The sequence below is a fragment of the Triturus cristatus genome, chromosome 8, assembly GCF_964204655.1.
Source record: "Triturus cristatus chromosome 8, aTriCri1.1, whole genome shotgun sequence".
Lineage (NCBI taxonomy): Eukaryota > Metazoa > Chordata > Amphibia > Caudata > Salamandridae > Triturus > Triturus cristatus.
In genome coordinates, this window is record NC_140591.1 from 1,679,496,697 (window position 1) to 1,679,511,740 (window position 15,044).

The 15,044-nt window shown below is 41.2% G+C and overlaps 1 protein-coding gene across 5 annotated transcripts in view; it reads right to left on the reverse strand.

Moving 5' to 3' along the window:
* LOC146808589 (uncharacterized) overlaps positions 1-15,044 on the reverse strand; it is a 116,058-nt gene that overhangs the window by 59,342 nt on the left and 41,672 nt on the right. For 3 of the 5 annotated variants that reach the window (XM_085623608.1, XM_085623610.1, XM_085623609.1), the window contains 4 exons: positions 13,762-13,812; positions 12,385-12,435; positions 11,009-11,059; positions 9,721-9,771 (listed from right to left, as the gene is read on the reverse strand). In XM_085623608.1, the coding sequence (XP_085479734.1) occupies positions 9,721-9,771; positions 11,009-11,059; positions 12,385-12,435; positions 13,762-13,812 (204 nt within the window). Of the gene's footprint in view, positions 1-1,688; positions 2,552-9,720; positions 9,772-11,008; positions 11,060-12,384; positions 12,436-13,761; positions 13,813-15,044 lie in introns of those variants that run through there. The other 2 variants (XM_085623607.1, XM_085623611.1) reach the window with 2 other exon arrangements.

A 15,044-nucleotide genomic window follows, 5' to 3' on the forward strand; every position in this document is an offset into this window, starting at 1 on the left:
AATAGAGACCCTTCTTTCCTCTTTTATATGTTCCCTGTTTGTGAACCTGCAAAAAAACTCGACATGCCTAAACTTGCCTGGATGAACCAAAGATTCATCATATGACGAAAAAGTTATTTGCAAATCAATAAATGCCTCTTCAGTGCAAAGTGCATTTGAACCGTTACCACAGGGTCCTATTGCTGATTCCAAAGTATATGCTCAGACACATAACTAGAGGGTCATATAGCTGATTCTATAGTATATGCTCAGGCACAAAGCTACAGGGTCCTATTGCTAATTCTATAGTAGATTCTCAGACACGTAGCTGCAGAATCCTATTGCGGATTCTATTGCAAATTCTCAAGTATGAAGCTACAAAGTCTTATTTGCTATTTCTATAGTATATTCTCAGACACAGAGCTAGAGGGTCTTATGGCTGATTCTATAGTATATTGTCAGGCATGAAGTGAGACAGTCCAATTGCTGATTCTATAGGATATTCTCAGACACATAGCTACAGAGTCTCACTGCTGATTCTATAGTACATTCTCAGGCACGTAACTTTAGGGTCATGTATCTGATTCTATAGTATGTTGTCAGGCACGAAGCTACACTGTCCAACTCCTGATTCTATAGGATTTTCTCAGACACATAGCTACAGAGTCTCACTGCTGATTCTATAGTACATTCTCAGGCATGTATCTAGAGGGTCATATAGCTGATTCTATAGCAGGGGTGATATAATATTCCGTCCCGCCCATGGAATTGGTGGAATTTTGGTGACTGTTCCGGGCAAATTCTGCCAATTGCTGCATGGCAGAATTTTTTCTTGTGCACAACTCCAGATCGGTAAGTTGGTGAGCAAGATTTGGCATCCCCCAGCACGATTTCCAGTCACTAAGAGGACATTCAGCAAAATGTTTCTAAAGCTGGGGGTCATAACCGTTCGCAGCAAGAAGGCTGCAGCTGGAGTAGAAAATCTACTTGAGCTGCAGAAAAATCAACTCAAGTAGCTGCGCCCTCTGGCACGTAACATAGTGCAGTTGGTGCTGATGGTTCAACATGGAACGCACTACCAGCACTGAATCACAGTGTGAGCAGCTCGAAGTAAATTCATTGGTGTACTTCCATGGAATCTCGCAAAGTTTTTATGTAACTCTGTGGAATTCTGTGGAGTCAAACTCCACGAGTTCCGCCTACGCCAATGTTATAGTATATTCTCAGGCATGCAGTTAGAGGGTCATAAAGCTGTTTCTAGAGTATATTCTCATACACATAGTTAAAGGGTGTTAGTGCAGATTCTATAGTATATTCTCAGGCACAAAACTAGAGAGTCCTATTGCTAATCCTATAGTATAGTCTCAAAGAAGTAGCTAGAGTGTCATATATGTTATGTTAATTAGTTTTCTAACGAGCACAGCTACTCCAAGGAGTGTCCCGGCGCGAGCATAGAGAAACTGAGAGCATAACCAGACTTAAACAAAAAGATGAGTTTTTAGAAGCTTTTTAAAAACCACCGGATCTTCAACACTGCGAAGCGCCAACGGTAGGGCATTCCAAGCCTGGGCCGCCAAACCGGCGAGGGAACCACCACCTAGCCGCTGCCGACGAAAATGGGGAACCGTTGCCAAGCGGAGAGCGGCGGAGCAGAGTAGTCACCCTGGAACTTTGTGATGATGGGACAGTGAGTAGCCGGAGACCAGGTCTGCTGTTATAAGGCTTTATTCCCCTGTATTTACGTTTTACATACAAGGGCCTTCGGTTAGACAGTTCTTTAGAGGGGTCCTTCTTCCTTGACTTCCCACTGGGTGTATCTGTCCTATACTTTTGAAGTGGAGGGGATGTCTTCTCTCCTCGTGTAGAGTTCGGAGTCCCTTTTTCTCTTCTGTCGTCTTCGGGGCTGGGCTCTTCCTCGGGCGCTTCCCTCGTGTGTGGAAGAAAAGGACAGACAGGGACGGGGTCAGTTATCAGTTACAAACGTAGAGGAGGATTCCCAGGGACTGGGAGTGAGGGAGTACACCAAAACCGTGCTTTCATAAACGTGCACTTCAGTGAAGGATTTGTGGCGGGCGCGTAGAACAGAGGGGGAGAGAGAGGGGACAACGCATTTGCGATGGACTTGAAGCCGCACGGCTCTATTGCATTCTAAGCGCCGCGTCTACACCTGCGCCCTCTCCCGCCTCCCCAATGCCCTTGATAGCCGCTCCCGTACCTGTAGAAGCCACGCACCCCTTGGTACGTGGCTCGGGGATTCGCCGGGTCGTTGGCCTCCTGGCTCGCCTTCTGTTGCTGCTTCCTCCGAGCTGGTTCCCATCTCCGTCCTCTCCGATATCGAATGTTCCGCAGACCGCTGACACGCCACCTCCTCCGTTGTGCTCTATGCCGTGTTGCTCGCGCTGGTCGAAAGACACACCTCATTCGGGACTTCCGGATATTTGTTCAGTGAGCGTGTCGTGACGTTGCTGTAAGGCGGGTCTTCGTGCAGACTCGGGATCTGTTTAAAGGGGCCCGGGTTCCACTCGTGTTGAAACGCCGACTCCCAGTTGTCCGAGCTTTCTCTCCACTCTTCCTGATGGGGAGGAAACAGAGGGGTTGAAGGGGAAGAGGCAGACCACCAGTCATTCGTGCCCGTAGATGTAGTGTGTGTCAGGACCACCCTGTCACAAACTTAAAAGGAGAACCGTTTCTGCAGATAAATCTAGATGATACTATAGGATATTCGCAGTTGCAAAGCTACACAATCTAATTACTGATTCTGTATGAGGGTTGATGCCCCGAAACCGGTCCCAGGAAGCTTGTTTTCTGGTCCATGGAGGACCTGGCCTGGCAGTTTGGGCTGGACTGTTCCCATGGAGAACAGGGTCAGGCTGATTTGCATATGGTTGGGTCCAAACTGGAATGGCGTCGCGAGCAAAATAACGATGAATAAACCCAGATCTGTGACTGTGGCTGAATGTTTGACAATGTTCAATTTTCCGTCCATCACCTATGAGTTGCATAGTATATCCTCAGACACCTAGCTAAAGGGTTTTATTGCCGATTCTATAGAACATTTTCAGGCATGAAGCAACAGAATCATATTGTTGAGTCTATTGTATATTCTCAGGCATGTATCTACGGGGTCCTATTGCGGACTCTATAGTATATTCTCAGGCATGTAGCTACAGAGTCCTATTGCTGATTCTATAGTATATTCTCAGACACATAGCTACAGGATCATATGGCTGATTCTATAGTATATATTCAGGCAAGTAGTTAGAGGGTTTATAGGTCATTCTATGGTAGAGTCTCAGGCACACAGCTAGAGGGTCATGTAGCTGATTCTGTTGTACTTTCTCAGGCACAAAGCTACAGAGTCATATTGCTGATTCTATTGAATATTCTCAGACACGTCGCTGATTCTACAGTATATTCTGAGGCACGTAACTACAGAGTCCTATTGCTGAGGGACAAATAGTTTATTCTATAGTGGATTGTCAGGCACATATCTACAGGATCATATTGCTGATTCTATAGTATATTTCATGTCAAGACCGATGGCTAGAATTATGCATTACCCTTTATTGCCTCTCCAAACTTCAGCATTTTAAAGCATATCAAAGTCATACTTAAAATTCCAGAATTAGAACTCCACTACAGGCTATATAAACTAAAGCCCATCAGCCATCTTCTTCTTATATTTGCTGCTTCACGTCAGTTAAGTATCTGTGGCACTTATTTATAATGATTTTGATGTAATCTGTATTTAAGCAGTCAAAAGCCTTTGTTGTTTTGATGCTTTATACATTATTTTAGTTTTAGGATTGTTTTATTGTTTTATTGATTTTACCTCGCAAAAACAGTGTAGAGGCGCAGTGCCTTAGATCCTTCTGTGAAGCTTGGCACATGGGAGGAACTAGTCCATTCGGGCCTTCGTAGTTTAGAGATGTGTTGTTGCACGCTGCAGCGTCAATGGACTGCGTGCGGCCATTTTTTGTTGGGGATGATGAGGTTGCTGGGAGACCAGTTCTTGGCGTCCATGTAAACGAAAAGGAATAAAATGTTGGGCCTCCGTAGTTGCGTGCCGTAACGTGTAGTTGGTACGTGGCAGCATTTCTAGACCTTGGGCAGCCATTTTGTGTACAGGGTTTACCATACAGACTATTATCACAATAAAAGTTTGTGAGGCAGTTTGGAGGAGGTTTAAAAGCTGGTGTTCGGAGCATTATTTCTATGGGCGCGAATATTATTAAAAGAAGAAAAGAAATGAAAAAGAAAGTGAATATTAGAGAAGGGATTTAAAAAGGAGTATTTGAAGACGTTTTGTAAGAGTACCTGTAGTATGTGTGAAGAAGGTGAGACATTAGTAATGGAGAATAATAGCGATATTATGAAAAAAATGGTACAAGAGGAGGCAAGATCCTCAGTTAAGGAGATTTTGGGTTTAGATACTTTGGGTGAATAATTTTGGTCCTTAGTGGAGGAACAGAGTGAGCAGGCTAAACTTTTAAGTGGAAAAAGGAAAATAAAGAAAAAAAAATGTAGAAAGAGATGATGTTAGGTTTGTGGCCTGACAGAAAGATGGTCTTGGGACCACACAGAGTGAGGGTGTCCAGCATGGCACAAAAGAGGGTGTTCTTAGACGGCCCTGATGATGATGATTCTGACAACTTAGATATTGAGAGTTTCAATGAGTTTGTTTTTGATAATTTTGCTTCTGGTGTTTGGGAATTTGGACTATGAAAAGGAGGTAAAGAGTAGGAAGGGGAAGGGTTTGGTTAAGGACCCTCAGTAAATGGATAAGTTCAGTCCAGATTTAATAAGTCACCTCAGAAGTGCACATTGGTGGCCTCTTGCTTATGTGGGGGAGTTTATAAGCATGTGGATTACAAAGCCATTAGAGAAGGAGGCTAGGTCTGTGATGGGGCAGAATGCTCACATCCAGCGCTAGATAATAAAGATGTTTGACCCCGGATCTAGATCTAATTCGTTTTTTTATTTCTGATGGGTCCTGATCCCATAAAGGGCCTGGAAAGGGTGCTAAAGCAGTGCCAGGATTGTTTACTAGATGCAATAGGTCCTCCAACAAGAATTATGGACATGGTTGAGTAGGCCATAACGAAGACAGTGTGTGTGGATACGGAGCTTCTTAGAGGCTGGTCTCAGAGAGTAGTATGTTTCCTCGCAAACGCTAACACAGCCATAATGGCAGAGAGACGGAAGGCAGTCCTCATGTGTATCAGTCCAAAATTCGGAGACTTTGCACAGAAGGCGCCTAGCGAGGATCCTAAAGGATATTTATTTGGTGAGGGGCTAGTGGAGGGGGTAGGGAAGTACATTTTCACCTTCATTAGCCTGGATAAGGCTCAGGGTTACCTTAGGAACGTTTTTAGGAGATGTGTTTATGACAGGGCTGGAGCAAGGGGACATTTCTCTGGATGGTTTAATTCAAGGTCCCAATACCAGTCGTTTGGACGGACTTCATCCAGAGGTTTCCAGTCAGCCACTGGTTTTATCCTTAAAGAGGAAAGCGTGTCAGAGGACCTCAAGCCAGAGGAAGGGCTTGTTTTGCCCAAGGAAATCAAGGAAGGTATGAAGATGATTTTTGGTTCTTTCCCCGAAAAGGTAGGGGGCAGTCCAGGCATTTTCGTCAAAGTTCAGAAAAAATTAACAAAGGATCAATGGGCTTTAAACGCAGTTCAGGGGTACTCAATATAGTTCAGAGAATTTCCTGTTTAGGAGGTAAAGCCGAGACTGATATATTGCAGGGTTTTTTCTATCAATTTGGAGAAATCAGTCCTGGAACCCTGTCAGAAATTGGAGTTTCTGGGGTTTCAGGTGAACACTTCCCGACCTATCTTGAGTTTACAAGAGAGGAAGATTGTAAAAAATAAAGTTGGAAGTGAAACAGCTTTTGAAAAAGAAGTTTGTTTCATTGAGCAAGGATACTAGGATATTGTTTTGTCTACAATTCAGGCAGTTTTTCCAGGACTGCTTCATGACATAGGTTTGCAGAGTTTGAAGGCAAAAGGTCTCAAGAATGGTTTGTGGTATGGAGATCAGGTACAACTATCTGTGGAGGTGCAGGGGGAGTTGGTTTGGTGGTAAGAACATTTTGAGGCTTGGAATGGTAGGGCAATATTTGGGATATGTCCAGATTTTGTTCTGGAAACAGATGCAAGTCTTTTGGGTTGAGGGGCTTGTTTGGATCAGCAGCAGACAGGTGGCAGATGGTCTTGGAAGGAGAGTCAGAGGCATACATATGGGCTAGAGATTAGAGCAGGTATTTTTGCTTTGCAAAGATTTGGGAAAAAATTAAGGATCTGCAATGTTTTATTATAGATGGACAATATGTCAGCAGTTCAATATATAAATTGGTCTGGTGGCAGCAAATCAAAGAATTTGACTCAGTTTGCAAATGAGATTTTGAGTTATTGTCTGGAACAGAATATAGGTCTGCAGGTGGAGAACCTAACAGGGTTGTTCAATGCGGCGACAGATTGGAATTAAAGGTATCTCTGGGATTACAGCGACTGGAAGTTGAGTGTGCATCTATTCAGGAGAATTCAGGATGTTTGGGGTCCCTTGGAGATGGATCTGTTTGGCTCAAGGTTAACTTCTCAGTTGCCCCGGTATTTTAGTTGGAGAGCAGATACCCAAGCAGAAGCAGTGGAAGCTTTTCAACAGGTTTGGAAGAATCTTTGGGTTATGCATTTGCTCCATTTGCAATGATACATAGGGTGCTGTTGATGGTGAGGAGACAGAGATTTCAAATTGGTCTGATAAGTCCTTTTTGGGCAGCACAGCCTTGGTTTCCAGGTTAGTGAAGTTGGCAGTAGAGGAGCCTTATTTGATTCCCATCTTGGAGGATATGTTAATAGGGCCTGAGGAGAGGTGCATGCGTTAGTCATAGTAGGATCCTTGAACCTTCTTGTGTGGAAAATTTCAGGGGAGGAAGGCCGTTTGAAGGCCCTTTAGAGCAGGTTCAGGAGTTGCTCAAGATATCTTGGACATCTTGGACAAGGAAGAGATATGTTGGGAGGAGAGAAGATGAGATTGGAAAGGAAGATAATTTCAATTTTGCATTGGTTACAAGTTCAAGGAGGTTTCCATGGAGCAGCTAAAAAGAGGAAGATGGCTGCTGGGCTTTAGTTTATGTAGACTGTAGTGGAGTTCTATTTATGGAATTTTAAGTATGGCTATGATCTGCTTTAAAGTGCTGCAGTTTGGAGGGGTAATAAAAGGTTATGCATAAAGCTAGCCCCTGTGTCTTTAATGAAATCCAAACTCTCTGATAATAAACTAGTAGAATCTACATACTCAGGTACTTAGCTGGAGGGTAAAATAGCTGATTCTATGGTATATTCCCGGGCACATAGCTAGAGGGTCATAGAGATGACTCTTTAGTATAAGCACATTCAAGTAGTTGCACAACCCCTGACACTGCAGCATTTAAGGCAGGTCCCATGTCTCTGGACAGTAAACTATCAGGAGTTGTATTTATAGAACCAATAATTATGGTACTGAAGAGACTTTGTTATCAGGTTCCTTTGTTTCACCCATAGATCTCAGTCCAGGTGTGATTGTGCTACTTGTAAAGAGGCAATTAATCTTCAAACCTTTCTCTGCTCATTTAATTACTTGCTTATGCCTACTTCCCCTCCTGGGGTATAGCCCATCAGCCAGGACTCTCCAGTCTACTCTGTCCTGGACTTTACTTTCAATCTGAATCCAGGTAGAACCCATCTCCCTACAGTCAGACTTAAGGACTTGAAACCCGGTGCTTCCTGGCCTCCTCTTTTCCCTTATGCTTTTCAGGTCAGGACTTGCCAGGTGGTATTTGATAAGGACTTGTGGATGGTGTGACCTATCCAGCCACAGTGTCTTAGTATGATTCGTTTATGAGCAAGGAGTCTGCTGCCAAGTCGCTGTTGCTGATTGTGTTTGTTCTAGTGGATTTAGACGCTGTGGCATATACAGGGACTGATTTTACATTGATGTTATAAAGCCTGATCTTTGTTTGCAGCATTAGGTCCTTGGTTCTCCAGATCTTCTTTTGCTGAATAGAAGCAGCCCCAGCTCCGCCTGTTCTTGCCTTGACGTCAGCCTCTGTTCCACTCTGCTTGTCCATGGCACTACCCGGGAGGGTGAAGGCCTCAACCTCTTACAGTGCATTGCCAGCAAGACTGACTGTAGTTGTGCCAGCATTATTAACCTTCAGGATCTTGGTTTTCCCCCTGTGAATGTTGAGGCCAACTTGTGATGATATGGCTGCCACATTGTCGGTCTTCTCTTGTATTTTCAGATGGGTATGGGAGAGAATGGCCAAGTCGTCTGTAAAGACCAGGTCGTCAAGCTGCGGCCAAGGAGTCCACTGGATCCCATTTCTTCTCCTTGCTGCAGATGTCTTCATTAAGAGTCTATTGCCAGCAGGAAGAGAAATGGAGAGAAAAAACAGTTCGGGCAGACTCCAGGCCTCACTTGGAAGGCTTCACTGAGTTGACCTACATGGACTATCTTGAAGGTCATTCCCACGTATGAGTTCCTGATGATTCCTACAAGTTTATCTGGCGCACCATAGTGGCACAGGAGTTTCCAAAGGGTCTCTGTCCACAATGTTGAATGCCTTCAAATAGTCAATGATGTTGACATGGAGAGGGGAGTTCCATTCCGTTGACTGCTCAATGATGATGTGCATTGTTACAGTCGGATCTGTGCAGGATCTGTCTTTGCGGGAGCCTGCTTGCTGGTCGTGCAACTGAGTGCCGACTTGTTACTTCATTCTTTTCACAATGGTCCTGTTGAACACTTTGCCTTGAGTTGATAGAAGAGTTATCCCTCTGTAGTTTGCAGAGTTACTAGGGTCACCTTTCTTGGGGGTTCGTGATTAGATATCCCTTCTTCCAGTGAAATGGCACCTCTACCCTTCCCCATATTCTTCCAAACATTGGTTAAAGCATGTCTACTGATGTTTCATTGTCTGCTTCAGTGCTTCCGCAGGAATGTTGTCAGGTCCAGCTGCCTTTCCATTTCTCAGATGTTTGATGTCTTACCATATTTCTTCCTTGGTTGGTCTGCTGCAGTCAATTGGCAAGTCCTTGTCAGGTGGCTCTATGTCTGATGGAGACTCCAGCACAAGCTGGTTCAGCAGTTCTTCAAAGTGCTCCACCCATCTTCCTTGTTGGCCTTTGTGACCCATGATTCTCTTCCCAGCATTGTCTTTAACAGGTCTTTCTGGCTTTCTGTATCTGCTGGGGGGTTACCATGTTATGTTATGTCATAGAGTTATTTCAAGATTCCATAGCTTTCTGCTTTCTGGGCTTCTGTCTCAAAACCATTGATGAATCTTTGCTTTGAAGCTCTTCTTTGCCTCCTTGTTGGTTTTGGTGTGTTTGTCGGGAGCTTTTGTTTGTTCTGTTCTTGTATGGTTGGTCTTGATTTTAGCTTTCCTTTCTCTAACAAAATCTAACTTACATATGTACATCCTGTGGGATGGATATTTACTAATATATAACTAAACGTCAAACACCTTTATAATCAAATTAACACTGTATTGTTGTACACTTGCTAACTACCGCTTGGACAGCTATTACTGTTATAGGATATTTATGGTTAGTGCTACTGGCGCTCTTTTGAAAACTAGCATGCGTTGTACTGCAGCATTATCCTGAGTGAGACTCTTCAGTTTATTTCCCATGGAGTGGGATGTGGGTCCTTCATGTGGTGACCATAAGGCAGCGCTAGATTGTTCCAACTCACCTCCACCGACAGCTTCACCTCTTCCATGGCGGCCATGATCATCATGATGGTCTGAAATGGAATGGAAAGCAAAAAAGTTTCAAACTATTGATCCAACTGGACATCTTAGCTCATTATTTTATTCCATTAATGAATGCATAGTACAAATAAAAATGCGTTTTAACGTTTGATACCAGTTGCACACCTTACTATCGCATCAGTTTTCAGTAGTACTAAGTCACTTAATTACATATGTACATTGTGTGGAATGAATATTTCCTAACACATAATTAATGTATTGGGCTCCCGATATCTTTGAGAACCCCGGATAACCTTAGGAAAGAGGATTTACCTTTATAAATATGATGCATATGGAAAAAGAGGCAAAAGAGCTAGAAACCCAAGGTACGAGCCTATTTAATTGTTTGCACTGCATATTGGCTGAACTGCAGGGCTGGAGAATAGTGGAAGATTTAGGCCCCTGTTCATGTGATCATTTTTCTACCCAAGACACTGCACTTTATTATGTTTTGAGACCACTTTCATGATATTTGTAAACAATTTTTATTGCCTATTTTAAAGAAAAAAGGTTTTATTCAGATAAGGCCTGCCCTAGTCTACTTACAGATGCAGAACAATACTTGGGAGAGTTTTAATATTACTAGGTTTTTAGTTGCAGCTGTTAGGGAAAGGAATAGAAGGGCCATTGTGTCATGAAATGGTGTAGTTCTCTTACTCCTATGATGACTTGTGATTTAAAACTTGATGTCTTTTTTTATAGAATTGTATCATTTTTATGAGTTGCTGTGAAAAAATGTTTTTTAGATTGACTGTCCTCTGTGCCTTAGAATATTTTTTTCAATGATTTTTTGTATATGCTTACTCCAAAAGAACAAATAAGCGGAGGCCTGACTCATTTGCTGAAATTGGTATGGTGTCTAGGATTATCTCAATATGTCTTTTTGATAGGATCTATTGTTGTTGTATAAGATGTTTGTAGTGTAGTTTTATGTTTTTTATTAACTGAATAAAGTGGATATGACTGACTGACTACTAATATGTAACTAAACATCAAACACCTTTTTAATGAAATCAACACTGTATTGTTGTACACTTGCTAACTAGAGCTTAGCCAGCTATTACTGTTATAGGATATTTGTGGTTAGTGCTACTGGCACTCTTTTGAAAACTAGCATGTGTTGTACTGCAGCATTATCCTGAGTGAGACTCTTCAGGTTATTTCACTTGGAGTGGGATGTGGGTCCTTCATGTGGTGACCATAAGGCAGATTTAGATTGTTCCAACTCACCTCCACCGACAGCTTCACCTCCTCCATGGCCGTCATGATCATCATGATGGTCTGAAAAGGAATGGAAAGCAAAGAAATGTCAAAATATTTCTCCAACTGGACATCTTAGCTCATAGTTCTATTCCATTTATGAATGCATAGTACAAATGAAAATGCGTTTTAATGTTTGATACCAGTTGCACACCTTACTATCGCATCAGTTTTCAGTAGTACTAAGTCACTTAATTACATATATACATTGTGTGGAATGGATATTTGCTAACACATAATTAATGTATTGTGCACCCAATATCTTTGAGAACCCCGGATAACCTTAGGAAAGAGGATTTACCTTTATAAATATGATGCATATGGAAAAAGAGGCAAAAGAGCTAGAAACCCAAGGTACGAGCCTATCTTCTGCTGAAAACAGCCCTAATGACAGGACCTTATCTAAGTGTAGTTACAAAGCCCTACCACCGCTTTCTTTTAACCAGATTTAGATTTAATCGTTTGCACTGCATATTGGCTGAACCGCAGGGCTGGAAAAAAGGGGAAGATTTAGGCTCCTGTTCATGTGATCATTTTTCTACCCAAGACACTGCACTTTCTTATGTTTTGAGACCACTTTCATGATATTTGTAAACAATTTTTAGTGCCCATTTTAAAGAAAAAAGGTTTTATTCAGGTAAGGCCTGCCCTAGTCTACTTACAGATGCAGAACAATACTTGCGAGAGTTTTAATATGACTAGGTTTTTAGTTGCAGCTCATAGGGAAAGGAATAGAAGGGCCATTGTGTCATGAAATGGTGTAGTTCTCTTACTCCTATGATGACTTGTGATTTAAAACTTGATGTCTTTTTTTATAGAACTGTATCCTTTTTATGAGTTGCTGTGAAGAAATGTTTTTTAGAATGACTGTCCTCTGTGCCTTAGAATATTTTTTTCAATGATTTTTTGTATATGCTTACTCCAAAAGAACAAATAAGCGGAGGCCTGATTCATTTGCTGAAATTGGTATGGTGTCTAGGATTATCTCAATATGTCTTTTTGATAGGATCTATTGTTGTTGTATAAGATGTTTGTAGTGTAGTTTTATGTTTTTTATTAACTGAATAAAGTGGATATGACTGACTGACTACTAATATGTAACTAAACATCAAACACCTTTTTAATGAAATCAACACTGTATTGTTGTACACTTGCTAACTAGAGCTTAGCCAGCTATTACTGTTATAGGATATTTGTGGTTAGTGCTACTGGCACTCTTTTGAAAACTAGCATGTGTTGTACTGCAGCATTATCCTGAGTGAGACTCTTCAGGTTATTTCACTTGGAGTGGGATGTGGGTCCTTCATGTTGTGACCATAAGGCAGCGCTAGATTGTTCCAACTCACCTCCACCGACAGCTTCACCTCCTCCATGGCCGTCATGATCATCATGATGGTCTGAAAAGGAATGGAAAGCAAAGAAATGTCAAAATATTCCTCCAACTGGACATCTTAGCTCATAGTTCTATTCCATTTATGAATGCATAGTACAAATGAAAATGCGTTTTAACGTTTGATACCAGTTGCACACCTTGCTATCGCATCAGTTTTCAGTAGTACTAAGTCACTTAATTACATATATACATTGTGTGGAATGGATATTTACTAACACATAATTAATGTATTGTGCACCCAATATCTTTTTAGAACCCCGGATAACCTTAGGAAAGAGGATTTACCTTTATAAATATGATGCATATGGAAAAAGAGGCAAAAGAGCTAGAAACCCAAGGTACGAGCCTATCTTCTGCTGAAAACAGCCCTAATGACAGGACCTTATCTAAGTGTAGTTACAAAGCCCTACCACCGCTTTCTTTTAACCAGATTTAGATTTAATCGTTTGCACTGCATATTGGCTGAACCGCAGGGCTGGAAAAAAGGGGAAGATTTAGGCTCCTGTTCATGTGATCATTTTTCTACCCAAGACACTGCACTTTCTTATGTTTTGAGACCACTTTCATGATATTTGTAAACAATTTTTAGTGCCCATTTTAAAGAAAAAAGGTTTTATTCAGGTAAGGCCTGCCCTAGTCTACTTACAGATGCAGAACAATACTTGGGAGAGTTTTAATATGACTAGGTTTTTAGTTGCAGCTCATAGGGAAAGGAATAGAAGGGCCATTGTGTCATGAAATGGTGTAGTTCTCTTACTCCTATGATGACTTGTGATTTAAAACTTGATGTCTTTTTTTATAGAACTGTATCCTTTTTATGAGTTGCTGTGAAGAAATGTTTTTTAGAATGACTGTCCTCTGTGCCTTAGAATATTTTTTTCAATGATTTTTTGTATATGCTTACTCCAAAAGAACAAATAAGCGGAGGCCTGATTCATTTGCTGAAATTGGTATGGTGTCTAGGATTATCTCAATATGTCTTTTTGATAGGATCTATTGTTGTTGTATAAGATGTTTGTAGTGTAGTTTTATGTTTTTTATTAACTGAATAAAGTGGATATGACTGACTGACTACTAATATGTAACTAAACATCAAACACCTTTTTAATGAAATCAACACTGTATTGTTGTACACTTGCTAACTAGAGCTTAGCCAGCTATTACTGTTATAGGATATTTGTGGTTAGTGCTACTGGCACTCTTTTGAAAACTAGCATGTGTTGTACTGCAGCATTATCCTGAGTGAGACTCTTCAGGTTATTTCACTTGGAGTGGGATGTGGGTCCTTCATGTGGTGACCATAAGGCAGCGCTAGATTGTTCCAACTCACCTCCACCGACAGCTTCACCTCCTCCATGGCCGTCATGATCATCATGATGGTCTGAAAAGGAATGGAAAGCAAAGAAATGTCAAAATATTCCTCCAACTGGACATCTTAGCTCATAGTTCTATTCCATTTATGAATGCATAGTACAAATGAAAATGCGTTTTAACGTTTGATACCAGTTGCACACCTTACTATCGCATCAGTTTTCAGTAGTACTAAGTCACTTAATTACATATATACATTGTGTGGAATGGATATTTACTAACACATAATTAATGTATTGTGCACCCAATATCTTTGAGAACCCCGGATAACCTTCGGAAAGAGGATTTACCTTTATAAATATGATGCATATGGAAAAAGAGGCAAAAGAGCTAGAAACCCAAGGTACGAGCCTATCTTCTGCTGAAAACAGCCCTAATGACAGGACCTTATCTAAGTGTAGTTACAAAGCCCTACCACCGCTTTCTTTTAACCAGATTTAGATTTAATCGTTTGCACTGCATATTGGCTGAACCGCAGAGCTGGAAAAAAGGGGAAGATTTAGGCTCCTGTTCATGTGATCATTTTTCTACCCAAGACACTGCACTTTCTTATGTTTTGAGACCACTTTCATGATATTTGTAAACAATTTTTAGTGCCCATTTTAAAGAAAAAAGGTTTTATTCAGGTAAGGCCTGCCCTAGTCTACTTACAGATGCAGAACAATACTCGGGACAGTTTTAATATTACTAGGGTTTTAGTTGCAGCTCATAGGGAAAGGAATAGAAGGGCCATTGTGTCATGAAATGGTGTAGTTCTCTTACTCCTATGATGACTTGTGATTTAAAACTTGATGTCTTTTTTTATAGAACTGTATCCTTTTTATGAGTTGCTGTGAAGAAATGTTTTTTAGAATGACTGTCCTCTGTGCCTTAGAATATTATTTTCAATGATTTTTTGTATATGCTTACTCCAAAAGAACAAATAAGCGGAGGCCTGATTCATTTGCTGAAATTGGTATGGTGTCTAGGATTATCTCAATATGTCTTTTTGATAGGATCTATTGTTGTTGTATAAGATGTTTGTAGTGTAGTTTTATGTTTTTTATTAACTGAATAAAGTGGATATGACTGACTGACTACTAATATGTAACTAAACATCAAACACCTTTTTAATGAAATCAACACTGTATTGTTGTACACTTGCTAACTAGAGCTTAGACAGCTATTACTGTTATAGGATATTTGTGGTTAGTGCTACTGGCACTCTTTTGAAAACTAGCATGTGTTGTACTGCAGCATTAT